The following is a 24,881-nucleotide window of genomic DNA, read 5'->3' on the forward strand; positions in this document are numbered from 1 at the left end:
CTGGCCTTGTTAGTGGAGCATATGCGGCTCAATCCTATTCTCCACGTGTGCGCATCTGTTTCCCTCTGTCTGATTGCCTTTTCATCCTTTTGGCTTCTTGACGCCGCCATCAAACCTGTGTCCTCGGATACATCTTTAATGCCAGTACTGATCATCGCCCAGGACGTCTATGAGCAAATCACCTAGCTATATCTCGCCTATCTATATCCTTTTCATCAATATCTGGTAAGCATGATACGTTTCTTCTTCTGTCCTGATTTCTGTTTCCTATGTTTCTCTTGGCGGATATCATCTCTCTCTTTATTTTCTATCATGGCCCAAGCGCACATACACACACACACACACACATGCACACCCCGGGACCATTATGACTGCGGAAGAGAGCGGCCACTCGAGCCAAGACCTACATCGGCAAAAGAGGCCCCTCGGCCGGAGAGCATCATCCATCAGTTACGTCACCGGCTTGGAGCCCGGGGAAAGACCGAAGGAAGAGAAGCATGCAGGTGTGATGGCCTCTCAGCCCCTGCAGATTCTCTAGGCGGAAGCCCAATGTCCATCAAACCCGGATGGATTATTGGGAGAACAATAAGGCGCCTATGCGACGATCCAACGTGGTCCGACAGTGTCCGTGGGGCGCTCTTACTGTGTAGGATCACCGAGCCGTCCTAGTCTTGTCTCACGGACCCCGAAACGGGAAGATCTGTCCGTCTCGCGTGAAGCGCGGGGATTACATCTCGAGGGGTAATGAGGACAGAGCTGAGGGGCTAAGGAGGGGGGAAGAAGTGACGGCAAAGAGAATGCTTTCAAAATGCTTTGCTTTGGAATTTGGTATCAGTGCCATCAGCTGCATGGTAACCATGACCAAATTCATGGAGGTGGGAGGTGGGAATGGACCATCCAGATGATCCACAACGGAGTTATCCGAGAATCTGGGGATGACAAGAGAGAGGGAGAGAGAGAGAGAGAGAGCGAGGCAGAGGACATACTGCCGAGATTTACCGCCCTCCTAATGAAGTGGGGCGTGGTCCACCGCCTCTGGCGCTCTTTGCGCCTATTGATTGTGTCTCAATCCAGCCAGTTTTACCTGGCTGGCAACAACAACAAGAGTCTCTCTCGGTCTCCAGGCTGGCTCTCCCCCTCCACAGCCCACTTTCGGACTACACTCTTCCCTTGGCCTTACCCCGGACCAAGTACCGCCTCAAATTCCCAATTCTTTCCCCTCCTTCCTTCCTTCTTCCTCCTTTCCCTTTCGCTCTCATCAATCAATCCCGATTAATTGAAGCAACACAATATCTCACTTCTCTTCTTTGGTGGCGATTCTACTCTCAACCTTTCCCACAAAGATTACAAGGCTATTTCCGGTCTGATCTGACACCTCTATTTCCCACCTCACTCTTATCACTTTATTGCCTGGCCTTGGACTTTCTTCCTCCCCCCCCCTCCCCCTTCCCTCCCCTCTCGTCCCTCGTCCCTCCCCATTTTGGTTCAGTCCGTCGCCTCCGCGGCCCCGTCCATCTATTCTTGTCTCTTGCCCGCCTTTCTCTCCGTCTCCTTTATTTTATTTTATTTTTTTTTCTTTGCCTCGCTTATGGCCACTCAACGACGGAGCCTTTTCCTTTGATCGCCGCCGTCCTGTCCTCTTTTCTTTTTTTGGTTCATTTCAGCTCCTCTCTTGACTTTCTTCCCCAGTCACTTACCCCAGGCCAACCTTATTAGACATTCTTCTTTCGGCGCGCTCGACGAGTGACAGCACAAATAACTCGGACTTTTCTGGCCTCCGTCCACGATAGTGGCATTTTTCCGTCCTGTCCACCTCCCCCAAATCCTGCTTTCGCCCGGCACTCTGTCCACCGCGCCCGCTTACAGTTCATCGCGACAACCCCTCGCGTTACCCCCGTTCCGTTCGGACGCCATAAACCAATCGCATTCTCCGTCCATCTAGGAGGCATCGCCAGGCTTGGCTTTCGTTACTAGACTGAATTTCTCGTTTGCTTGGTAAGTGTCCCCCATACTTGTAGTCGAGGTCTGAGCCACCCCCGTTGGCGTTCTCCGACTCGACTCATAGGGCGGTTCATTGCCACACGCATCTCTCCTTGTTTAAGAACCAGGCTGACGGAACCTTGGAATCTTATTAGATCATTAGATCTTCTCCGGCTAATTTTGCTCGGTCGAACCCCTTTGATGAATCGACGTCACCGTCCGTTGACTATCCAACACCGTCTGAATCATTCGCCCTGCCGATAGGACGATTTTATTCCACCACCGGAGATCAAGTTTATCTTTTGACAATCTGTGTTTGGCGAGCATCAAGTTATCATCTCTACCAGGTTCGCCTTTGAACCGTAAGATCACCCTCTGATAACACTATTGACTTGGATTGGAAGGCTGGGGCGCATGCGCGGGGAAATGACGGAAACTAGCATTTTCATCAAGACTGAGCCTGACGAGCACAGCAGTGACCCACACCATTATATAATGTCGCAATCCGGCTATTCGATGTCAAACCAGTTCGGGAACCCTAATGAAGGGGTTGACCCTTCGGAGTTGAGCATGCAGAACGGCTTCATGTCATACCCGTTCTCCTCGCAACAGAATCTTTCCTCTAGTTTCAATTTCGGCAACTCTGGGATCGATACCGATGAGCTGCTGGATCTGGAGATTAACGGCCACAATGGAGTCCAGCAGAACTATCTCCAGGACCAACAGTCAAGCGCTGGGATCTCGATGAGTCACCCGGGCCAAATGTCACAGATGTACTCCAACACGCCAGATGGAGCTCCCATGCACAGTCCCTTCATGCATAGTTTCAATTATGACCACTTCCGGAGCATGGGCCAGCCAGGACAAGCGCCTCACCTCCAGGGCAACGGATCCCATTTTGACCAGAGCTATCTGAATGCCAAGGCTCGGCCAAGCATACAAGCGCTCGACCGGGCCTCGTACGACGGACGCAGCCCGATGACCCCCAAGACCCCAGCGCTCGGCGCTTTGACCCTTGGGACGCCGGAGTCCGGGAGCTTCCCTACTCAGCCCATTCGGACTGGCCTTCAGCATCGGCACCAGAAGACGCTATCCAACCAGTGGGATGGTACGCCCGGGAGTGCACATTCGTATGTGGAGTCACCCATCTCATCTCCTGGCCATCCATCTCATCATGCGGGGATTTCGGAAATCCTCAAATCGGGCAAGCATGCTTCCTTGCCGGCCAAGGTTGATACGCATATGCCAGGGTCCGCACAGGACTTAGAATCGCAAGAGGCGAAGCGGCGCCGTCGCAGAGCCTCTCACAATCTCGTCGAACGCCGGCGGCGAGACAACATCAATGAACGCATTCAGGATCTTTCCCATTTGGTGCCCCAGCACCGCTTGGAGGATGACAAGGTTCGTAAGCAGCTTGTCAACAATACTGCCATGTCTGGTACCGGAGCTACCGCGAATGCTGCAACATCCCTGCTCGCTGGAGGCAATGGGCGCCGCGCCACTGCTGGTAACATCACCATGGGTCTCCCAATCGAGGAAAAAGAGAAAGGGCCCAACAAGGGAGATATCCTCAACGGAGCAGTCGGTTGGATGCGGGACTTGATGTGGGCCCTGCACGTCAAGCTCCAACAGGAGTCAGAGCTGGCAGAATTGATCAGCAGGCTGGGTGGCACTTGGCCGTTTGAGCAGACCGAGGAGGAAAAGCGTATGCGCACCGAGATCCTCGATGCGCTAGAGAAGAATGATCCTAGCTCCTTTGCCTACAGCAGAGCGCCAGGCAGCGGTCTCCGGGTGCCCAAGCACACCAACATTGCTGGGGATTCTGTCAGCGGCAACGGAACATTGAGCCCCCAGAGTCTGAGCCCACCTTTCAACAGTGGCGGCAGCAGCAATGGCGGGGGCTCTGGACAAGCCCAGTATTGGAATAGCTCGGGCCATGCTGGCATGAGCTTCAAGGAAGAAGACGAATACGCAATGGAGATGAACTAAATCTTGTTCACGCTCCGGATGAGCTCTGCCTTTCACATCTTGAACGACTGCATGTCATGACCTTGTTGTACACAAAGGCGTCAAATGGGTGACCGGCGTACGCGGAAGTTTGACAGATTTCGTCGAGGCTAATGGCTGAAATGACCTTTCTTGTCATTGGTTCTCAAGGGTGTGCTTTGATTCCTTGTTCTCTTCTGTCCTCAATTCTCATTCTTGGATGGCTTCTGATTGATGCTGTTTTTGCGAGTTTGTTTGTTATGGCTTTGGACTTTGCTCTCCTTAATGGCGACTGTCGTCGGATTCTGATTTTTACCTTGACATATCCATTGTTCCTTTGGCTCTCTTTCTCTCCTTGCTCATTTCTACATCGATACCCTTTTCCCTTTCTAATTATACGCTTGATACGCCTTGACAATCTTGCTTTATTGTTGTGTGTTAACGCATGGAAACCCATTCTCGGGCGTCATTAACGGCTGATTGTTTCGACCTTCATAATATAAGTCATTTTATATAACGATATTTGCATTCAATACTTGACTCGATTGATACCTAGCCAGTAAGCCAGTAAGCTTGTACTGATCGACGGTCGGCCTCGACCCCTCGAGGTGGATGGTAGGTAGAGTACATTGTCATCATAGGGCAGATGCACAGGGTATGCACATACTAGAAGGGGAGTGGCGGCCCTCAGCCCACTTGATAGGTACTAGGTGCAGTACTGTACTAAGGTGGGTGATGGATCCGAACTGGGATCCTGTCCAATGTGGACGAACTACTGTAGGACCCTGGGTGCTGTGAATGGACGAGAGGGGGGATGGAGGGGGGGGGGGACATCCTTGCACGTGCGTGCGGTTCCTCCACCCCCAGCCTTACTGCCAGCAACTGACGCCGCCGCCGCCGCCGCGGCGTCCTAATAGGTCGTAGCGTCGATGGGAGGGAGGTATGTACCGTTTGTGTCCGTGGTGTAGCGGGTAAATGGTCTACCCACCGAGTGGATCTTTGGGTGCCCATCTGTGAGTATTTCATTTATTTTCTTAGGGTAGGTCATGGAAAGGGAGTCATGTAGGATGCGGTGTACTGTTGAATATCATCTTTACAAATGGCTGGCTTCCTGATTTGGTATCACATCAACGGATGATCGTCTTCTGCATGCAAATACAAGAAAGGTTATTCATAATAACGACAACAACGACAACAATAGAGGATGAATCTATTGCGACAAGATAAGACAAATCCGATATCTCTTTTCTATCCTTGCTCTTTTTCTTCTCCCTCTCCCTCTCTCTCTCTCTCTTTTCTCCCCTCTTCTATCATGATGATCATAAAAAAAAAGTAAAAACAACCGAAAGCCAGAAAGGAATCTACTCATCGCGCATCTTGCGGAAGAAATCCATCACGCCGGTGAACACGACCAACAGGATACCACCGCCGGGGCCCAGCCGCAGGACCTTGGGGATGAAGCCCTTGTACAGGGCGCCGAAGCCTTCCTCCTTCATGACGGTGCCGACGGCGGGCCAGGCCCAGTTGTACTTGGGGACCTGGCCAGGGATCTTGTCGGTGTTCTGGATGCGGCTCTTGACGACGTCCATGGGGGTGTTGAGGATGGTACCCGCGGTGCCGCCGACGGTACCGGCGATGAGGTCGTTGCGGGTCTGCTGGGCCTTGTTGCCGGGCTCGGCGGCGGGGAGCTGCGCGCGCACCTGGAAGATGCAGCCGAAGTAGCCGGAGTTCCAGAGGATGTGGCGCCACAGGGTGGACTCGAGGCCGTTGTACAGGGCCAGGGGGCCCTCGGCCGCGACGATCTTGCGCACCACGTCCAGCATCCCGTTGTACTTGCCGGCCGACGCGCGGTCCTGCAGCCGGATCTTGACCAGCTCGAAGGGCACGACCACGAACGACTCCGTCGCACCCGCGGTGGCGCCCGTCAGGATGGCGAGAGACTGCGTCTGCTCCGCCGCGCCGAACAGGTTCCGGTAGAAGCTGCCCCAGCTGTCGTTGGCGGCGAATTTGGTCGCGCGCTTGGGCGCTTCCATCAGGATCGGGGCGGAAATTCCGCGGTACAGGCGGGAGAAGCTGGTGCGATTGAAGGGGGAGGTGTTAGTTTGTGGGCCTCGGGTTTGTGGTGTTGGGGTTCCGGACGGAGGAGGAAGGAGGAGGAGGTTGTTTACCCTTCGTTCTTCACGATCTTGCGCAGGCAGTCGAACATGCCATTGTAGTGGTCTTGTCCCGCGGTGGCGGCACCGGTCTGAAGTTGACTATCAGAGCGGTCATGGTGTGTTAGTCCAAGGGTGTTTGTCTGTGGGGTTGATGGCAGGGAGTCGGAAAAGGTGCTTGGTGCTTGGGAAGCTTACACTCGGGTCTTGACCACGTCAAGTGGGTACCTGGGGTTAATGGTCGTTAGTCATTGCAAACATTGGAGAGATTACGATTGCATCGTACATAACCAGAATCTATCCCATCAATATTAGCTTCCAGGTTGTTCAGAGTCAATTGATGGGGATCACGCGATGCGTACCTCGGACACACCAGCCACGGCACCAGCAATGAACTGGTACTGGAAGGGCAGGGGCTTCTGTTGGTTTTGGCTGGCCATTTTGATGACTGAATGGTAAGAAAAGAACACAATTGAAGGGAGGAAGAGGAAAATGCAATGACAAAACTCAAGAACAAAATGGAAATGCAAGAGGAAGAAAAAGCGAAAAGAAGCAAATGGGGTTGGAGTGGAGCGGGCCAAGTTGAAAGAGGAGAAGGAGGAGAAGGAGGAGGAGGAGGAGTCAACTTGAAGGCGGCGGCGGCGGCATCGGAGAGGGTCGGAGGGTCTCTTGACTCTCTCTTCACCGGGATTCCTCCCGATCCGGTAAAGCAACACGCCCCACGTGCTCCAAAGCCCCACGGGGCTTTTTTGCCTGTCAAAGCTGAATCGCTTATCCGTGAGCCATCAATTACTTTTACCTTTTTCCGCATTGCCTGTCGGCTTGGGCTTTCATTTAACCGTCCGTGATCTCATATCTTTCGTTATAACTAACTTAAAAGGCTATCAGCTCATGCTTAGAACTGTTACAGTTACTGCAACTACGATGCTCACTCCTGCCATCCCTCTTGACACCCCTCTCTTTTGACTTCCACTCGTCGGTTGCTCCTTCGAGACAGTCTCCGTGGCCGTCGAGACTGCCGTACAGCTGGAGCCGCACCGGTATCCCGTCGGGCAGCAACCACCCCCAACTGTATCGGCGCAACTGAACCACCCACTCGCGCATCGGCCCGTACTGCTGCTGCTGCTGCTGCTGGTTGCCGCTGTGGCGGTTCCCGTCGCAGTGGTCACCGGGACCACAATGGTGACTCCATCACTAGCGATAGTCGTCGAGGGCGTCGCTGGACAAGATGTGGTGTCGCAATCGCGACCCGTCCGGCAGCACCCACCCTGGTAATATGCCGAACAGGCATAAAACCCCGTCGGACAGACTGACACAGTGGCGGTGCTGGTAGTCTTGCTGGTGCTGGAGCTCGTGGCCGTGGACACACTCGTAGGCCGTGCGGGAGGAATCAGATCCCCCGTGGATAGCGTGTTGGTAGTCGCGGCAACTGTCTGTGTGGAGGTGGACAGCATAACGGTCGAGCTCACGGTCACCGTGATGGTAAAGACCCGCATACCTACGCACGAGATCAGCATAAGTCCTGCAGCGGGGGGAAGCTTATCATCAAAGTCCACTTACAGCCACCAGTAACGCACTCATAGCCTGGAATGCAGCATCCGCCGCCCATGGATGACGGGCAGCTGGAGTACCCCTCGGAACATGAGCCGATGGTGCCCGAGCAGGTCTTGCCATTCGGACAACAGCCCACGTCCCCGGACCCGGTGTCCTTGACCAGGACGCACGTATCATCCGTACTGCAGCAGCTGTCGGGCCGGTCGATCGATGTGCAGTTGGAGGTGCCGCTCGGACAACGGAAGTCCCGCCGAAGAAGCGGTGAGAAATTCGCCCTCCAACCGCGCCCCTCGCCTTCCAAACCACTCGAGTACGAGGGGTTGAAGGGGAATGTCTGTGGTTGAAAGTCGATTTCCTCCGTCGTTTGTAGGTTCTCAGAACGTCTTGCTGGCGACGTCAACTCATCGGAGGTGTTGGACGAGTTGCCGATCGTATAATAGTTCTCGTCGTCGTCGTCATCAAATTGCCAATAATCCATGAAGAACTTTTCACCCTCATCGTCGCTCATCTTCCTGACCCCTCGTATGGGCCGATGGCCAAGGTATGACTCAATGAGAGCATTGCGCTGTATGATCTGATCGGATTGCGTGATGTCGGATGTCGATACATTGCCTGCGGTGACGAATTCGGCAAAGGATGGCCATACGACGTAGGCCAGGAGGGGTACGAACAACATGGGAGTTAAGATTGCGACCAGAGTGACTGGGGATGTCAGCCACAATGCCTTAGAGGACAAGATCAATGACTGGGAGTGACAGGCGTGCATACCTTCGTACAACCGCGATCCTTATCAGCGATAAAGGATTTCGGCAGGCGTAGTATAAAATAAAGGTGGCTGGGAGAAATTGGGGGGAAATCTATCGGCAAGGCAGCAAGATCGACCTGTCGGTAAGCGGATGGGCCTCGCAGGCCAGCAGTACAGTGATGTAATTGCTTCAAGGTCTTAAATGTCCTAATTATAGAGCGAGGTCGTTAGGATTGAGAATGCTGTATTCGATGTGAAGCTGTCGGGTTACTTACCGTGCAGACCCACTTTGCATTTGGCCCGATATTCCACTTGCTGAGAGAATATTGAAATTGGAACCATGTTCAACCCAAGTCCCCACTGGATAATTAGCATGTCTCGTGAGGTATTGGGGGACTCTGTAGTCTGGCTCTCACAAGGAGCGATCGAGTCCCAAGCCGGCTCAGGGACACACAGCCATGGCTACCGATGAAGATGCAAGAAATGCACCGCACCAGGCAACGAGTCCAACCTAACCGCCCCGTCCGATCAGGATAGCGCCTGCAATGGGGTTGCTCATGAGCACCGCTCCTATTCCTAACCGGGTGCTGTGCTAATCTTACAGCAGTCTGCTGAGAGATTCACCACCTCTGTGTGGATCCTGGAGAAGGTGGCGGCGGATATGGCGCCGGGGTACTCAAGGCTGCTTCTGCATGGAGGTTATCGTTCTCGAGGAAGTAGCGTTGCAGTCCCCGGCGCAGTTCGATTTGGCCATCATGGCTTTTAGTCCAGGGACGGAACGGACTCGACTGCAGTGGCATACGCTTCTGGAGAGTGCTGGTCTCATGGGTGGTGGAGTTTCGGGATCTGGTCGATGAGGGTGGCGATGGGATTCTTGAAGCCATGAAGCTCTAGTTCATAGATCTAGAAACCTTGGGAATTGTGTGATTGCACTCTAGACTAGGTTGGGTCCTCGGGGACAGCCTTCACTCTAGCTGTGGTGCATTATTTGGTTGAGTGTCCCTCTCTGAATGAGTTCAGCCTCCTTGGCCAATCTGAGATTGTGGTTTAATTCTGCGATGCACAGGGTCATGATAATATCGGCTGGATGATCACCTCTTGCTGTCCGCTATCTGCTATATGGCCAGGGATCAGACCAGGGGTGTTGCCAACCAGCTTTCAGTGCTGTGCAAGCGGGACTGTCACGTTGCCCCCGTCCATTACGGCATGAGTTCTACATTCAGTCTTCAAATATATCGAACTGGGTGTAAATCACCCCTCGTGCTATATTCCCATCGGAGAACTACTTCCCAACAACATCATCCTTACTCCCCAGATGCAAACCTGACCTTCATCCTCGTCCCATCCACCGGTTTAGCAGTAACCTGCATCGTCTAGAGAACATCGCGTTAACCAACATATCCCATACACACCCCCATCGCCACCAACCAGCAAAAGCAGGAAGCAGGAAGAACTCACATTAAACAATTCCTCCAGAACTTCAAACTGCCCCTTTGCATCAAGCACCGGCCGACCCCCAGCATCCCTCGCAAGCGCCCCCAGCCCGACTTTCTCGAACTCGAATCGCCGCACAGTGCAGGCCAGAATGACTCGGACCTCGATATTGACCAACCCCTGTCCGATGCAGTTGCGGGGCCCACGCTCAAATGGCCGCCACGCACTGACGGGGATCTGCCCACCACCACCGCCACCACCACCACCACCCCCAACCTTCTTCCCACTATCATCCAGAAAAGCGCCATCACCACTTTTGATACCATCAAAACCGTCCGCACTCCCCTCCAACCACCGCTCCGGCCAGAACTCCTCCCTCGTCGGCCCATAAACCGCCTCGTCGCGCTGCACCAGCGTCGCACAGTTGTACATCACCACCCCATCGAGACACATCGTCCGCCCATCGGGGAGGGTCACCGTGAACCCCGTCCCGGGGGGCATATACCGCGCCGAGCCGGAGGGGGGATGTAACCGGAGGACCTCTTTGATGACCGCAGCGGTATACGTCATCTGCGACAGATACTCGTCCCCCCCGGCGAGCAGCATCTCCGCCACCCTGGCGGGGGCGGAGGAGGTCTCCTTCCCGAAGAGCGCGTCGAGCTCGCGACGGACCGCTTTCAGCACACGCGGGGTGCGGCTGAGTTCGTAGAAGGTCCACTGCAGGAGGATGCTGGTGGTGTCGTGGCCGGCAAACAGGAAGGATTTGAGCTGGTCGGCGGTTTCGCGGATGATCTGCGGGGTGAGGTGGTCGGTGTCGTGGAGGCTGAGGGCGAGGATACTTCTGGATGAAGAGGAGGAGGATTTTTTGTCGGCCGTAGTCGTCCGAAGCTCGGTGAACTTCGTCTCGATGTGGGCTTGCAGGAGGGCGTCGATCCGTCGGACGAGATACCTGCGGCGGAGGAGGATGAACGGGGCGAGGAGCCAGGTGAGGCGGAATTTGCTGACGTTGCTGTCCCGGCGGTAGCTGGCTAGTAGCTGCCGGTAGAGGCGGGCGAGTGGGCTCTGTTGGTGGGCGGGGAGCTGGGCGTCCAGGTCGGTGTCCATTGTTGCGGCTCCTAGAAGCGAGGCAATTAGACATCTCACATTTGTGTAGAGGAGAGATGCCACAATAGACAACAATACCGATGATATCAAGCGTCAAACTGGTGCAGCGGTCCTCGAGGGAAAACTCCTCCCCGGTCCGCGCGTACTCATCCAGACACTGGATGAAGATTCGTGCTTTGTCGATGATGCAAGGCAGCAGCGTGAGGAGATGCTGCGGCGCAAAGCCCGGATTGTATCGCTTGCGCAACGCTTTCCACTGCTCGCCCTGAGGCATGGGATACATTGTATCAGTGGTCGATTCTCTCTCTCTCACACACACAAACTAAACATCGAGAAGGGTGCGCACAAACCTCCGCGGTAATCACGGAATGGGGCCCCAGTAACGGCTCCAGCGCTTTCATGGTTGGAGATTTGCGCATACTATAGGGAAAGCCCTTGGTGCTTCGGGAGATCTGCTCAGCGACCTCATGGTTGCAGACAATCCCCAGGACGCCGACGACCGGACGGAGGTCGAGAAGATACAGCGGCGGATTGCCCAAGTATTGCTGCACCTCCCCGAATACATGGTCTGCATTTGTTAGATCGAGTACGATATTCTAGGTGTCACAAAGGTGACATACCGACATGTCTGCGACGTTCGCCGCGACTGACGAACTCGTTCAGTGCTTTCATGTGTCCCCAGACCAGGGAGGGTGGAAGCTGCGGCCAGGAGGCATGCTGGTGGAATCGCAGATATCGAAGCCATTGCCACAGGTATATAGCCAGAAGAGGCAGCAGTGCGAGGAAGATAGTTAGTGCAAGCATTGCTATATGAGCATGATGATGCTGGAAAAGTTAGTGGATGAAAGTTTGTTTAATGTTGCAAGTTGACATCATATCCGATGGGGGAAACTTGAGGGAGGAGGGGGTGACATTCCGAACCCGTGACAGGGAATTCCCTCCCCACGTAAAAAGTGACAGGGATATCAAGAAAGCAAAAACTACACGTTGGTGTCACATTGCATTACATTGATTTAATGAGAGCCATGCTAGTTCACATGAAGTCAGATACTTCCAACCCAGAAGTCCTGCTGGATACATGCTGCCACCTTCATAGAACATATTTCCATTCCCTGCATATCATATCAGCAAGTCAGTAAGAGACCGCGAACAACAGCTGAAACCCTCGGGTCAACTGATCCTTCTCATGCGTCGACAGTCTTCCCTCGCCCGCCAGCATGATGAGATTCATGGCCACCTCCGTATTGGTGGGGAACGCCTTGGCGACGAGGGTGGTGACGATCTCCAGGCGAGGGCGTAGGGTGCAGACGGCCAGGTGCATCGCCTCGTAGATATGGGACTTGTGGACGAACTTGGCGTCGCCGGAGCCCCGCAGCAGGCCCTGCATCTTGCGGTTGTACAGCAGCCGGTACTGCTTCAGCAGCTCGGGGGGTTCCTCGAAGTCCTCGGCCCAGATGAAGTGCAGCGGGTTGAGGTCGGTGGTGATCCAGCCGGGGAAGCTGGAGTAGCCCAGGTAGCGCGGCATGGTGTGGGCGCCGTCCCAGTCGACGAAGCCGGTCACGGCGCCCTGCTCGTCGACGAGGACGTTCTTGGCGCTGAGGTCGGGGACGCTGAGTACGAAGGACTCGTGGGGGTCGCTGCGGCGGCGGGTCGAGCGCGGCAGGCAGTCGATCATCAGGTCGAGCAGCACGCGGCAGCCGCGGTCGCTGGGGGTCTCCGTCCACTGGGTGACGCGCTGCAGCCGGTGGCGCAGGTACGCGGTCGAGGAGGAGAAGGGCCCGCACTGCTGGACGTGGAAGACGTGGCCGCCGTCGTCCTGGTAGTTCTCCTCCCACCCGTAGCAGGGCGCCATCGCGTTGAGCTGGCCCAGCCGCTCGTCCGCCACGTCGAGCGACCCGATCTGCTCGAACTGGAACCCGCGCAGCTGCGCCATCGCCTCGGCCACACTGTTCAGGATCCGCAACCGTTTCTCTTCGAGTTGCACGGGGCCGGACCGGTCGAACCAGGCCTCCGCCACCATGCGGCCGGGGATGTAGCTGAGCACGATGTACGGCGTCTTGAGCGGGTTGGCGAATCCCGCGTCGAAGTCGAACACGTCCGGCATCGGGATCATGGTTCGTTTCTTGATGAATCGCATCATCCGCGCCTGGCTGACCAGGGCTCGCTGCGCCGCCTCCGACATCTGCCCGTGGCGGGCGCTTGCAGGCACGCGGATCACGTACTTCAGTCCGTCGCTGAATCCGATGACGTGGATGAGGTTGTAGGTGCCGATCCAGTGCTCGAGGACTTTCGCGGTGGCTTGGGTGTTGGTGATGTATTTGCTGCGGACGCTGAGGGCAAGCTCGACTAGCGCCTCGTTGCTGATGTCGAACAACTTCCCAAAGCGTTCTTGGAGGAATTCATCATGGGGCTGCTCTTCCTGGCTGACTGTTATCGGAGGCATCTTGATCGTGATATCAAACTGGAGCCGGTGCGACGAGACGTGACAGGTTCAATATGATGCTTAGGGTTGATGGAACGAGGGAGGTAGATGAGAATGAGGGTAAAAACCGGTGATCAGAGAAGGGTGACAGAGGAAAGACTAACACCGACTCGCAATAAAGAAAACGGTTGTTGGCACGCGAAGTGAGATTTGAGTGCCTGGTGTTATTCACTTGTTCTCAAATGCGAGATCGGCCTCATCTCACTTCGAGGCGGTTCGAAACCCTGTCCCTATAGTAACAGTTTGTCTCTAGCATGGTTGACTTGATCTATGGTATTCGAAGAGCAAGATGGTTCCTAAAACATAAAATATCATATGATTTTTTGTTTACATCAAAAAAGGCCAGTGGACTTAATGTCCTGGTTCACACAACCTCTTACAGATGTGACAGGAATAGGAATTCTGGCATAAGGATATTTTAAAGTCAACAGATCCGAACCCGGTGCACTTGCGATCACAAATCAACTAACATAGTTATTTCTATTCCAGTACATGCTAAATTACAAGTCACTCGCCCATGCTTATGATCTCTTGCAGTAAATCAAACCGAATCTTGTCCCCAACCCGACTATCTCTCCGGTACTCGGGATGTGCCATAACAACCGACCTCATCCACTGCGCCGGGGTAGGGAGCTCTCCACTAGCTCGTTTACTTATCACATCCAGATACGGCTTCAGTCGCTTTCTCTCTCGCAGTGGGGTGTCCATGTACTGCAGGTATGCCCATACGATGTTGATCAAGCCAGGAAACCCCGATGGAACCTCCGAGTTCTCGCCGTTGACGATTTCATCCATGGATAACAGAGCGTACTGCGCTGAGGATTCATAGCCAGCCTCTTCCGAGTCTCTCAACGTGTCCATCTTCTGTCTCATGCAGCAGTTGGGCGTGCATTTTTCACACGTATGTGGCTGTTGCTTTGCTGCAGACCAACCCGTACGACGAAACCAGATTTTCTGATCAAGCGCAGCATTGCGCTTCTGGGCTCGCTCCATAGAGTCGCTCAATTTGTCGATGGGGATGTAGAGGTTCAGGTGGAAGGCGGTGATGGCGCGCGAGAGAAGGTATATGAATATGGCAAATGCAGCATTGTCATGGTCTGTCAGTTGAACCTCCATGGGCCGAAATTCAACTCGCCAGCCGGGTCCGGAGTTGCACAATGGGGGTTTGAGCCGGACATGTTGCCATACACTATTGTATAGCATATCGAAGAGACCCGTATCGCTGGCGTCGAATTGTTCGATATCTTCCCGACTCACAATAATAGGATCACGAGAAAGAACGGTTGCGAAGTGATGAGCCAGAGGCTCATCCATCCCGCCAGCTAGCAGACTCTGCTTGAGTCGTTCGTCGATCGGTTGCGAGGATGTCTTGCTTTCCACATCTAGTGGCTTCTCTGATGAGACATATGTACGATTCCAGGAATAACGAGGTGGCTGCCGCGGTGAGTAACTCTATGGGCATATGGTAGGAATCTCACTTACAATTGTGGCCAGCTCCTCTGTTGTGCGGTCATCCAAGGAAGCAGAGATGTATCCCCAGCGCGTATCTGTGTCTACCAAATAGCCTTTGTAGATAGGTGTTGCAGCGGTCAATGCCAACATAAGCGGCCCCAAAACCATGAGCTGATCGTGTAGCCATCGAGCTTCAGGCTCATTTGGCGTTTGCATTGTGACTTGAATGCAACAACATCCCATCCCAAGTTCGGGGCAATCGAGATATATGTACCCTTCCTTAGGGTCTGCTGGTGGCAACTGCTGCGATGCATACTCGTACGACACATTCTCGTCGTAGAACGGTTGCTCGGTCAATTTGTCTCGAAAGACCGGAATGTGGCATTCGAATCGTCCTTGTCGCCGGGTAGCCAGGTTCTCTGTCGCCATGATGTAGCGTGTACTTGGATGGTAGACTCGGCCATCTGGAGCATTTCCTGAGAATCTTTCGTCTGGCTCTGAGGCTGTGAATAGCCCCCGTGTACCCAGACCAGGCAAGACACTAAGAGTCACAGGATGTTGATTCGGTAGTAGACACTGTCGAATCAGATCTCGCCTAGACTCAGACGATCAAATTAGAGCCTGGCAAGATAGCCGCAGAATATGACTTGCCGTAGCCGCATATTGTTTTCCACCTTCAGTAGTGCGGTAATCTCTCCTCCGTATGGCTTCGCGGGAGTTGCCTCAATCATATACCGACCCCATTCTGGCTGAAAAGAGACTGCAGTCCACGATTCGCTAGAAGTGGTCAGGTGACTAGTCTTCTCGTCTTATTTGAAAGGGTTATATGTTCTTACTCGTTCTCGCTTGCGCAACGCTTCTCATATTGGCGCAGAACATCCTCCTGGCTCAAAAGCAGCGTAGCCTTGGATGCTTTTGCATCAACATTGATCAAAGTGTACTCGATCTAACCAGTAAGCAAACGATCACACCTCTGACGAAGGGCGAGTAACTTACTTCATCTCCCCAGAGGGCCTCGGGGTCAATACGATATTTTTGCCTCGTCCAGATATGCAATAGTTGCTTGTCGCGGTTAACCTTCCTGTCCTACTAAACTGAGAGCGACTCTTACTTCTGCCGCTCCTTGGCGAGCGATAGGCGCAATGTCTTTAATTTCTTGCCAGGAGATAGGAGCCGTGTTAAGACTTGAGTCTGGAAGTCAGTCTGACGAAGGTAAGGGTAACGAGGTTGTATGCAGTTCCACATACGCGGGGCCCATTGTTGCTGGTGTTGCTAAGATTTTGTTTTTCGGCTCTCTGCTACGCCGATACACACAGAGGTCGGCATCAGAATAAATAGTTCCCCAAGGGTTTTGCATCCATTTGGTTCAGTCAATGTAAGCTTGGTTATAGGTATACCCACTGAATTCCGTGCCGATCATCCTTGAGAACTGTAAAGCACCCATCAAGGGCGTTGGCCGACTATGATTTTCGGTATACGTAATGAGAGCGGCAGAAAAGCAAATGCTCTGATGCAGCGTTGAAAGTCTATCCAGTTGCTAATTGCCAATGATGAAATCGCATCTAGCGGTAGCAAGCAATTGGGGATGCCCCTTGCATGGTGGCTTCGTCAGCGTTGTCAGGGAAGCGCCACCCGGCGGAAGTGCAAGCCATCGACGGCTCTTAGTTTCGAGAAAGGTTGACGTAGAGTCAAGACGCGTTAATCATCATTGCTCTCTCCATCATACCGAGGCGGTCATTTTAGGAAGAAGCTTGCGTGGTTGACACCCCCTGAGGCCGTCCGAGATGATCTGCTTCGACATGCATATTTGACTCCTTGGCACGGTCAATTAAAATAAGCCACAATAGTGGAAACATTGAACTCCAGGTGTCGATAGGATGCTGTCGGCCAGTTCGTTGCGCATGCGCGAAGACAATGGTCAAGACGATTCTCTGTCCGCACGCGGAGATATCGAAGGCGACGAGTGTTCGAAATTGTGAATCTTTGAACTGCAAGGGGTGCGGATCAGCTTTCGGTGCAGTTGAAATGGCTGGAGCGCGGAGATTTGCTTCGATGAGATGCTCTTCAGCGCAGACCCTTCCTGGGAGGTATATGGGTATCTCACACCGTACAGTACAATCCACAGCAGGCAGTCATCTTGGCTGCATGTAGATGCTCGTCATCACGTGGAGGACTCCCTGGTATGTGCCTCGCCCAGGGATGGCGGAGAGCCGCGTCTGCTGCGTGTCTCATTACGAAAAAGGGGTGGCAGGGAGGGGTTGGTCTCGTTCTTGAAATCGTCATCTTGAACTTTCTGTGGCTGCACAACATGAAGGTAAAAACTCTGAGAACTGGGAGAAGTTGGAGGGGCTCGCTGTCGCTCGGGAGAGAAAAAATGCCATACAAACATGAACCGATATGATAATGGGACGGTTGGTCATTCTGGGGCCCCTTCCTATTACTGGACTAGCTATTCCACGTGATCAATTTACCACATCAATGATAGTATTATATCCACTCTCATCGAACACGTATTTATGACAGGGAACAGGTCTAATTATACATTCTGAGCGATCAAACTCCACCACTTGGTCGATCGAGCGAGAGATCATCAAGCGAGATCGTCAAAGAAACCATTATTGCTCGGCCCAGCTGCTCCTCCGTCTCAGCGCCTCGCCATACCTCCACAGAAACCACGGAATGGGACACCCGATGACCAGCGCCGTGAATGCCAGAACAGAATTCCCCCAACCATACCCCAGCGCGCGGTACATGGGCGGACTAAACAAGGGAAACCCGAAGCCCGTAAGCCCCCGCAGGATGTATACACCACCGTTGGCGCTGGCCGCGTAGACACTGTACGTCTCGAGGAGGTAGGCGTTGGTGCACTGGAAAATAATCGTGGCGCCCATTAAGGGCAGGGCAATGCCGAGATCTGGAAAGATCCAGTGTGTATGAGCCTCAGCGGTCCATCCGTAAACGAACAGACCGGCTGGGATGAGAAGGCTGGCAGGAATCATCAGCGGGAGGCGGAATTCAGGGTTACGCTTTTTGGAATTCTGGTCGGGAGTGTGTTTCTCTTCCAAGCCGTCAGAACTGGCGGTGGGGGCAGGCGAATCCTGCTGTTGTTGCTGCTGCTGCTGCTGCTGCTGCTGCTGCTGTTGTTGGCGCCGCTTTAGAAAACGGTAGATTTTATCGGCAACAACAGCACAGGTCTGTGCACCGAGAAGGTAGCCTATGCATGGGGCGAAATAGTTGAGACTGCCCCGGCTAGTAGACATGTGATATTGCGTGGTCCACAAAGTAGAGAAAGTCGAGAGAACAAGGTAGACCAGACCGTAGAGGTAACCATAATAAAGAGCTAATGCCTGAACAATCGGTTGAGTAAGAAGCAAGTGAATGGAGCGCAGGAGGGTGCGTTTGTAGAGGTGAACCAGGGTCTCATCGTCAGGCTTATTGGCGTCATCCATGTCAAAGCGGGTGCGAAGCATTGCGTCTCTATGTTGCGGCGAAGACTGCAAATGATCTTTCTTGCGTCGAAGGAGAACCGGTGCATATGTCTCTTTGGATAGACAAGTCCCAATCAGGATGGTGACTCCCGCGAATATAGAAGTAGCATGGAACGCCCATCGCCAGCTCGTGTAGTCGGTGATATAGGCTCCGGCTATCGGGCCGAGACAGGATCCCAGAACCGGGCCCATGTTTAGAAGTGCAATGCTGAGACCGCGCTCCTCGGGACGGAAGCAGTCGCCTATGGTGCTTGATCCAACCTGGCTCACGCTGTTAGTGTATGGATGCCTCGTCAAGATGGGAAGGAAAAAAGAGGAAATACCGCCAGAGTTGCGCTTGCACCAAGCCCGCTCAGCAATCGGAAAGCAAGTAATTGAGGAAAGCTTCGTGCAAATCCGCCAGCCAAATTAAAGACAAGAAAGAATGCATTTCCTCCTTGTAGAACAGGTACGCGTCCCACGAGCTCACTGAGGGGACCTAAGAGCAGAGGCCCTATACTATAAGTGATCAAGAACAGTGACACTGCCAATGGGCCTGTAAACGTGGACGTGACATTCAAATCAGTCGAGATTGTGTCTACAGCTGGCGCAATGATCGTGGATGACAACGGCATCAGGAAAGTTGGGGGGATTAGAGTGAACAAGACAACCCATTTTCGAAAGTTTGGCCATCTGTGCGGATGTTCGTCTGATTCAAAATCGATGATGACCGTAGACTGGCTGTGCTGCACGAGGGAATCTTGCTTCTCTTCCTCTTGAGCGACTCGGTAGGCTTTGTCCTCCATTGTGAATATTCGATAAAAAGTGTGCGCTCATCGACCGAGCGCGAAAGAAGACATTTGACATACTTGTATCAATTGATCTGATTGGGAAATTCGAGCAGGAATAAATTGTGTTGCAGGATGAATCTGAAACCTCCAATGATGTACATTCTTGTGAAGCCACTTGCGTAAGCCCTTGAAACGACATGATGGTGTACAAGGAGCCCTTGCATGATCTTCGTCGAATGATAATATCGCGATCTGCAATTTGAATAGCCCCTGACAGGACCCGTAAGTAGGTCAGCATCGGTTTTATCGCCAAAATCATGAGGTCTACCGAATTGCCTGTCTTGGATGCCAGGGGCCGCTCATGTCATTGATTCTCCTTAGACTGAGATTACAAAAGGAGAGACGAAATCCCTTTCATGGTGTGACTGAACTCCTTTGTTGAAGAGGATGGAGGACATTATGTAAGGCCTTCTCCTTGAGTTAGAAGAGATAGCATGTAACTAGTGGCTTCATGTCTTTGTAAGGAAATGTCTCGCTCCATTCTGAGCTCAACACTAACAGCAGATACATTCTCCCGCCGGGCTATGACTGAAAGATGCAGCAATGATAGGGTCCTCTAGTTTTCCGCCAAGCAGGTGATTAAAGTAAGAGGCGATCTGCCTCTGTCGAAAGGGTCCAAAGGCAGTTTAAACCTGGCTTCTTGCGAATGATCTCACACTAAGGTGGAATACTGTATCCAAGTTGCATCAACCTTCTGGTGTTCATCAAATCACACTCGTCGGGGTCATGTATCATGGCATCGCCGATCCCAGTGGTGGTGATATCTTCATTCATCTGATAGGTAAGCTCAAGATTCAAGCTAGGTAGAGTTAACGATGAACTTAGTTATCTGCCGCGCTGGTGGCAAACAAGGATGGCTGCAGTCTTACTATGTACCTAACCTCAACGAGCTAGTCGGCTCATCTTAAGGTTCGGCCCGGAATTAGCAGTGCATTTTACACTCAGCTGGCTAGTTCAAGGCAGTCGCAAAGCCATCCATGAGCCATTCATAGATGGAGAACGGGGTTCGGGCCACATGGGCAGCAGCCTGTGTCATCTATGGCCGATTTAGAGGATACGGGTATGAATGAGCAAATGAATATTCTGCACTTGACAAGACAATCACTATGTTTTGTGCAATGTATTCTCCGCCATTAGCAACATTCGAAATGCCATCAATTCTCAAAGAATGTACAAAATGCAAAGACTACTCCACATGCTTGATCCATCTTTCGCCCGAGGCTGGCGGAGCAATGTAAGACAAGAAACACCAATCCTCCCCTGTATCATCAATGTTCATAACGCGCCACAAGCTGGCAGGGTATCAATACACGAACGCGCAAGGTTTCTCGAATACGCAGCAATCAGTGGGCGGAGCCAAGTGAGACGAGTCAAACAAAACAGGTAAAGGGAAAGGTATGATAGTGAGAGTGCAGGTATGGGCCAAAACACACAAAGGAGACGTCAAAAAGAGTGCAATCCAAGCGAGTCAAGCAAAGTGTAGGATGTATATGATGAAAAAAATGAAAATGCAGCTGATTATGTTGACCGCAGGCTGGCCAACCAGCGCTAGTTCCTAGGGGCCAGAATCGGGACGATGAGCATCGTTGATAGGTTCCTCCTGCTTGTCACTCTCGTCGTTCTTCTCAACCTCCGAGCTCGGTGCATTCTGCTCCTCTTCTGCCTCGTGGTCGTCGTCCTCAGAAGCAGAATTCTTTTCTTGAAGAAAGGTCCCCTCCGTGGCTGCAATTTCCTCCGCAGGGTTTTCCTGACTTTCTGTGTCGGACTTCATTTCAGCATCTTCCTCAGGCTGCTCAGCCGATTCCGCTTGCGCTGCCGCTGCTTCAGCTTCAGCTTTTGCTAACTCGGCTGCGCGCGCCTGTTGTCTCTCCCAGACCTCCTTGCGAATACGTTCATCCTTAGTGCGACGAAGTCTTTCAGCCTCTTCCACGCCTCCACTCTTCTTCAGCTTGCCCTCCTCAACAAATGCACCGAGTTCTTTTTGGAACTTGCCAACTCGACGAGTCTCAAGCTCTTTCTGGCGAGCCTTCTCTGCCCTCTCAATCGCTTCTAACCGAGATTCATGATTGGGTTGCAGAGCACGCACCTCTCCAAGAACGCTGTCCTTGGCTTTCACCGGGTCGACTGCCGGATCAATCACCACATTGCGCGAAGTATGACGCAGCGCAGGACCACCGGTAGCATTCTGCATCGCTTGCTGCTTAGTCGCTTGTTCAACAAGGGCAAAAGTCTGAGCAGCTTTTTCCAAATCGTCTTGAAGATCGGCTGCGAGATCTTCTTGCATAGTGAGCTGATCCCGTTCCTCGCAAACCAGCTGAAGTTCCTTCTCCCAGATTTTCGTCCACACAGGCTTCTCCCGCTTGAGAAATTCTTGCATCTTCTTGATTTCCTTGGTAACGGCACTGATGTCCTTGCTGACAGTCTCGAGTTGCCTTGGAAGGGGACGAACACCACGGCTCACCACATCCTTGCGAAGATCCTCAACGAGATCCTGAAGATCGTCTACCCGGGCCACGAGGCGTTCGGATTCTTCTGCGAGCTCCTTCTTGCCAGCATTCACGCGCACACGACCAGCATCGCCTTCATAGGATGGCACAGAAACATCTGCAGCGACAGTCTTCAGGCTGCCCGCCTTGGTACGAATCGCATTCATGGAGCTGGCAATGTCGGAAGAGAAGTTGGAATACGTCTGGCGCACAACGGCGAGATCGCGTCTCAAGCTCTGAAGTTCTGCAAGTTGGCTGTCGCTTCCTGTGATAGGGCCCTTACGGCTGTCAGCGAGATTCGAGTTGGCTAGGCCAGGCGCGGGAGGTGCGGCGGCTAAGCGAGCCATTTCTTTCGCCGCCTCCAGCTGGCGCTCCGAAACACGCTGCATCATGCTCTCTTGACCTTCAAGAGCACCCTTGACGCCTTCAATCAAACGACGAACTCCACCAAACTCATCATCGAAATGCTTCTTGACTTCATCCAGAATGTCAACATTGAGCACCAAAACAGATCGGTCCTTGACGTCACTCAGGTCCTCCAGTTCGTGGCGTACGCCAGAAACGGGATCCTGGATATAAATCTCCGGTAAATCGACGCCATTGTTGTGAGTATTCCAGGCAAACTTCTCGATGAAAGCCAACTGAAGGCGCCCAATGGTCAGGCCAGAATAGCCTTCAGGAAGGACAAATTTCTTGATTTTACTCCTGTATTGCAGAAACAAGGTGAGCTCCTTGCCTGGAGTTTGCTGTTCTGGAGAATATTGAGACGATTGCGGCGGGGTGGCGGTAGTGGCAGACGGCGGGCGTCGCTCTGATTTGGGAGTGCCAGGTAGAACTGGTCCTGTCGGTTCCTTTGTCGGCTCAAATGCCTCGGCGAGGGCTGGTTCATCTGGAGGTTGAGGGAGTTCTGGCTGTCGTCCGGTCACGGAAGAATCTGCTACGTCGTCCTCAGGGCGTACCGGAGCCGTGTCTTTGGTGGTTGCAGCGGCTTCCACGGGTGACTGTGCACGAGCTTCTGCGTGGGACTTTGGGCGCTCCTCTTCGATACTGGGTACCTTCGAAGGTGTCTGCGCCGCGGCGCCTTTGAGGTCCGTCAACCGGTTAGTCGATCGTTGTCGTCCATGAACAGATCCACGCAAGCGCACAGCATTGAGAGATTCACGCACATCCCGACCACGGTTTGGAATGGGAGAATTTTGAGACGGAAGTACGGGAACTCCATTTGATGAGCCGCCCAGGTGCTTTTGTATCTGATACGCAGAAAATCGTCGAGACGCACGGCGCTCCAATTCACCGCTTCTCTGCAAAGCACCCAGTGCATCGTCCTGCTTTGGAGGAGGGGGCGGTGCGGGGTACGAGGCCGTAGTGGATGAAGCCACGGGAGCCTTCGAGGGTGTTGCGCTATCGGTGTGAGAGGATTGAGACAAGATACTCTGTGTCTCTCTTCTGGAGGCCTCGCGTTCGGAAAAGCTTGAGCCTCGCGCATCCGCTCCTATAGTTGATGATGTTCGCGCCGTGGCATCCTCCGCAGAGCCATTGCTTCCGTAGCGACGGGTTGATCGCTTCGGGGAGGTCACCGTAGACGCAGTTTCCTCATAAGCCTGGTTCATGGCCGCCTGTGTAGCTGCAGCACTTCCAGCACTTGCCTGTCGACCGGGCAAAGGTCTACTTTCCTCCTTTTGCTGCCGAGACCGTAAACGAGCTTGCTTCTTTTTGAGGCCATGTAGGAGATTGATGATGATGTCACGAATGCGGGGGAGGTAGCGATCGAGGGCTTGTGGAGATGCATCTTGACTAAGGGTATCTTCAAGGATGGTGCGGAGGAGGTCTGGTACAGGGCCAAGATCTGAGGTGTCGACTCCGATAGCGTTAAATGCGCGACAGGCCAGATTGAATTCGTAGCCCAACCGCACGTAGACATCGGAGACCTCGTTCTCCGATGCCTGTCGCCGGGACCATTGTGTCAAGGTTTCGAGCAGTTGTTTCGTGGCCACTAACAGATGCGTGACACTTTTCTCAATTTGGTTGATCTGTCTTTCGGGCTGACGGGGATCATCAGCACCACGAGGTCAGACCGGAACATTTGTGGAGCAACAATAAGGGGCGGTGACCAGCAGCGGCGCGACTTACCACTACAGTTTTCGAGGAGGACTGAGAACGTGTTGAGCTAGACGAGCTGCGGGGCGCAGAAGCCATAGTGGACTCGACGCTGCTTCCTGAACCGGAGGGGAAATGCTGGCCGGAGGGACTTCGCTGCTGGGAGCGAGAGGTGCTGGAGGTGGACTGCATGAGTGCAGCAGACAAGGAAGCTCCGAGGAGGCTCTGTTCAGGGCCAGCAGTGGTCAAGCCGGGAAATGTGCCGGTTTAAGTGCAACGAGCAGACGCAGGGAGCAAGGAAACGGGGAAGAGGACCCGAAAACTGTCTCAGAGGATTCGTGTAAGGGGAACGAGCGGAAAGACGGTCGGAAGTCGAATTTGGGAAACGAGACCCAAAAGAGGCCGTACAAAAAGAGAAAAAGGGAGAGGGGTCGAGAAAAGGAGGGAGAGGAGGCAGGATAGGAAGGATAGGAAGCACGAGTGCAGAACGAGTGTCTAAGGCAGGATAGATAAGTATAGCCAAGGAACCAGCCTCTTTCCCACAAGATGAGGGGTCCGGTGGTAGTTAGTTGGTGGTGGGAAGTTAGTGGTGATTTGAGGTGGTGGTGAATTTAGGTAGAACAGGCTAGTTCTAGTAGGTACCGTGAGACGGACTTAGGAGTGGATTAATTAGTAGTTAGTTAGTGCTCAGTCTAACTTAACAGTCTAATGAGGTGTTAGCCAGGCTGTGACTAGAGTGTAGATCTGACAGTCAGTTAGTCTAGTTAGTTGCCAGTGTGCTGTTGTTGTCTTTCAAGTTGTCTTTCTTGGGCACCAAATCAAGTTCCACACTTCACGACTTCAGCCCCCAAAATCCAAGTCAGTCAATCTCATCAATGATTGTCCAGTCGCTACGGCAAGTGCGCTGGTTAGCGCCGGGACTTTATGCCTCAGGCATTAAGTCCCCACTGCCCGATAGGCTCTCAGGTCACCTGCTCCACCAGCCTCCGGGATTTACCAGGCGCATTGCAGCAGCCCTGAGCTTCCCTTCCACCCCCACAGCTCAGCTGTGCTGATAAGGTCATTGAACAGGGTCTAGGATTGGCGTGTG

The 24,881-nt window shown here is 53.2% G+C and overlaps 10 protein-coding genes across 10 annotated transcripts; 2 read left to right on the plus strand and 8 right to left on the minus strand.

Moving 5' to 3' along the window:
* The first annotated feature begins 673 nt into the window (after positions 1–673).
* Positions 674–1,494, plus strand: BO66DRAFT_257535 (uncharacterized protein). The gene has a single exon (XM_025643015.1). The coding sequence runs from the start codon at positions 809–811 to the stop codon at positions 1,274–1,276; it is 468 nt and encodes a 155-aa protein (XP_025497723.1). The 5' UTR covers positions 674–808; the 3' UTR covers positions 1,277–1,494.
* Positions 1,495–1,950: 456 nt separating this feature from the next.
* BO66DRAFT_257578 (basic helix-loop-helix domain-containing protein) lies at positions 1,951–4,051 on the plus strand. The gene is made up of 2 exons (XM_025643016.1): positions 1,951–1,995; positions 2,136–4,051. Exon 2 carries the CDS (start codon positions 2,395–2,397, stop codon positions 3,967–3,969), a length of 1,575 nt encoding a protein of 524 aa, XP_025497724.1. The 5' UTR covers positions 1,951–1,995; positions 2,136–2,394; the 3' UTR covers positions 3,970–4,051.
* Positions 4,052–5,327: 1,276 nt separating this feature from the next.
* Positions 5,328–6,559, minus strand: BO66DRAFT_444505 (putative mitochondrial 2-oxodicarboxylate carrier protein; the record flags this gene model as incomplete). The annotated part of the gene is made up of 5 exons (XM_025651594.1): positions 5,328–6,039; positions 6,135–6,221; positions 6,318–6,347; positions 6,406–6,416; positions 6,482–6,559. The coding sequence occupies 5 exons, from the start codon at positions 6,557–6,559 to the stop codon at positions 5,328–5,330; spliced, it is 918 nt and encodes a 305-aa protein (XP_025497725.1).
* Positions 6,560–7,477: 918 nt separating this feature from the next.
* Positions 7,478–8,367, minus strand: BO66DRAFT_396600 (putative GPI anchored protein). Its single transcript, XM_025648513.1, has one exon. The coding sequence runs from the start codon at positions 8,347–8,349 to the stop codon at positions 7,630–7,632; it is 720 nt and encodes a 239-aa protein (XP_025497726.1). The 5' UTR covers positions 8,350–8,367; the 3' UTR covers positions 7,478–7,629.
* A 1,355-nt stretch (positions 8,368–9,722) lies between these two features.
* On the minus strand, positions 9,723–11,760 carry BO66DRAFT_406804 (cytochrome P450; the record flags this gene model as incomplete). Its single annotated transcript, XM_025649030.1, has 5 exons — positions 9,723–9,791; positions 9,877–10,967; positions 11,035–11,221; positions 11,307–11,524; positions 11,577–11,760. 5 exons carry the CDS (start codon positions 11,758–11,760, stop codon positions 9,723–9,725), a joined length of 1,749 nt encoding a protein of 582 aa, XP_025497727.1.
* Positions 11,761–11,919: 159 nt separating this feature from the next.
* On the minus strand, positions 11,920–13,545 carry BO66DRAFT_257738 (uncharacterized protein). The gene has a single exon (XM_025643017.1). The coding sequence runs from the start codon at positions 13,397–13,399 to the stop codon at positions 12,089–12,091; it is 1,311 nt and encodes a 436-aa protein (XP_025497728.1). The 5' UTR covers positions 13,400–13,545; the 3' UTR covers positions 11,920–12,088.
* Positions 13,546–13,901: 356 nt separating this feature from the next.
* Positions 13,902–16,438, minus strand: BO66DRAFT_257805 (glutamate--cysteine ligase). Its single transcript, XM_025643018.1, has 7 exons — positions 16,138–16,438; positions 16,002–16,074; positions 15,887–15,952; positions 15,727–15,836; positions 15,542–15,667; positions 14,921–15,485; positions 13,902–14,872 (listed from the first exon to the last, which is right to left on the minus strand). The coding sequence occupies exons 1-7, from the start codon at positions 16,245–16,247 to the stop codon at positions 13,946–13,948; spliced, it is 1,977 nt and encodes a 658-aa protein (XP_025497729.1). The 5' UTR covers positions 16,248–16,438; the 3' UTR covers positions 13,902–13,945.
* BO66DRAFT_257815 (uncharacterized protein) lies at positions 16,383–17,276 on the minus strand. The gene is made up of 2 exons (XM_025643019.1): positions 16,997–17,276; positions 16,383–16,878 (listed from the first exon to the last, which is right to left on the minus strand). The coding sequence occupies exons 1-2, from the start codon at positions 17,198–17,200 to the stop codon at positions 16,630–16,632; spliced, it is 453 nt and encodes a 150-aa protein (XP_025497730.1). The 5' UTR covers positions 17,201–17,276; the 3' UTR covers positions 16,383–16,629.
* A 144-nt stretch (positions 17,277–17,420) lies between these two features.
* On the minus strand, positions 17,421–19,163 carry BO66DRAFT_465866 (MFS transporter; the record flags this gene model as incomplete). The annotated part of the gene is made up of 3 exons (XM_025652509.1): positions 17,421–17,948; positions 18,054–18,639; positions 18,702–19,163. 3 exons carry the CDS (start codon positions 19,161–19,163, stop codon positions 17,506–17,508), a joined length of 1,491 nt encoding a protein of 496 aa, XP_025497731.1. The 3' UTR covers positions 17,421–17,505.
* A 1,141-nt stretch (positions 19,164–20,304) lies between these two features.
* On the minus strand, positions 20,305–24,363 carry BO66DRAFT_362134 (formin-mediated actin nucleation enhancer). Its single transcript, XM_025645057.1, has 2 exons — positions 23,825–24,363; positions 20,305–23,736 (listed from the first exon to the last, which is right to left on the minus strand). Exons 1-2 carry the CDS (start codon positions 23,981–23,983, stop codon positions 20,764–20,766), a joined length of 3,132 nt encoding a protein of 1,043 aa, XP_025497732.1. The 5' UTR covers positions 23,984–24,363; the 3' UTR covers positions 20,305–20,763.
* Between the last annotated feature and the right edge of the window lie 518 nt (positions 24,364–24,881).

This window comes from Aspergillus aculeatinus, assembly GCF_003184765.1.
Source record: "Aspergillus aculeatinus CBS 121060 unplaced genomic scaffold BO66scaffold_95, whole genome shotgun sequence".
Taxonomy (NCBI): domain Eukaryota; kingdom Fungi; phylum Ascomycota; class Eurotiomycetes; order Eurotiales; family Aspergillaceae; genus Aspergillus; species Aspergillus aculeatinus.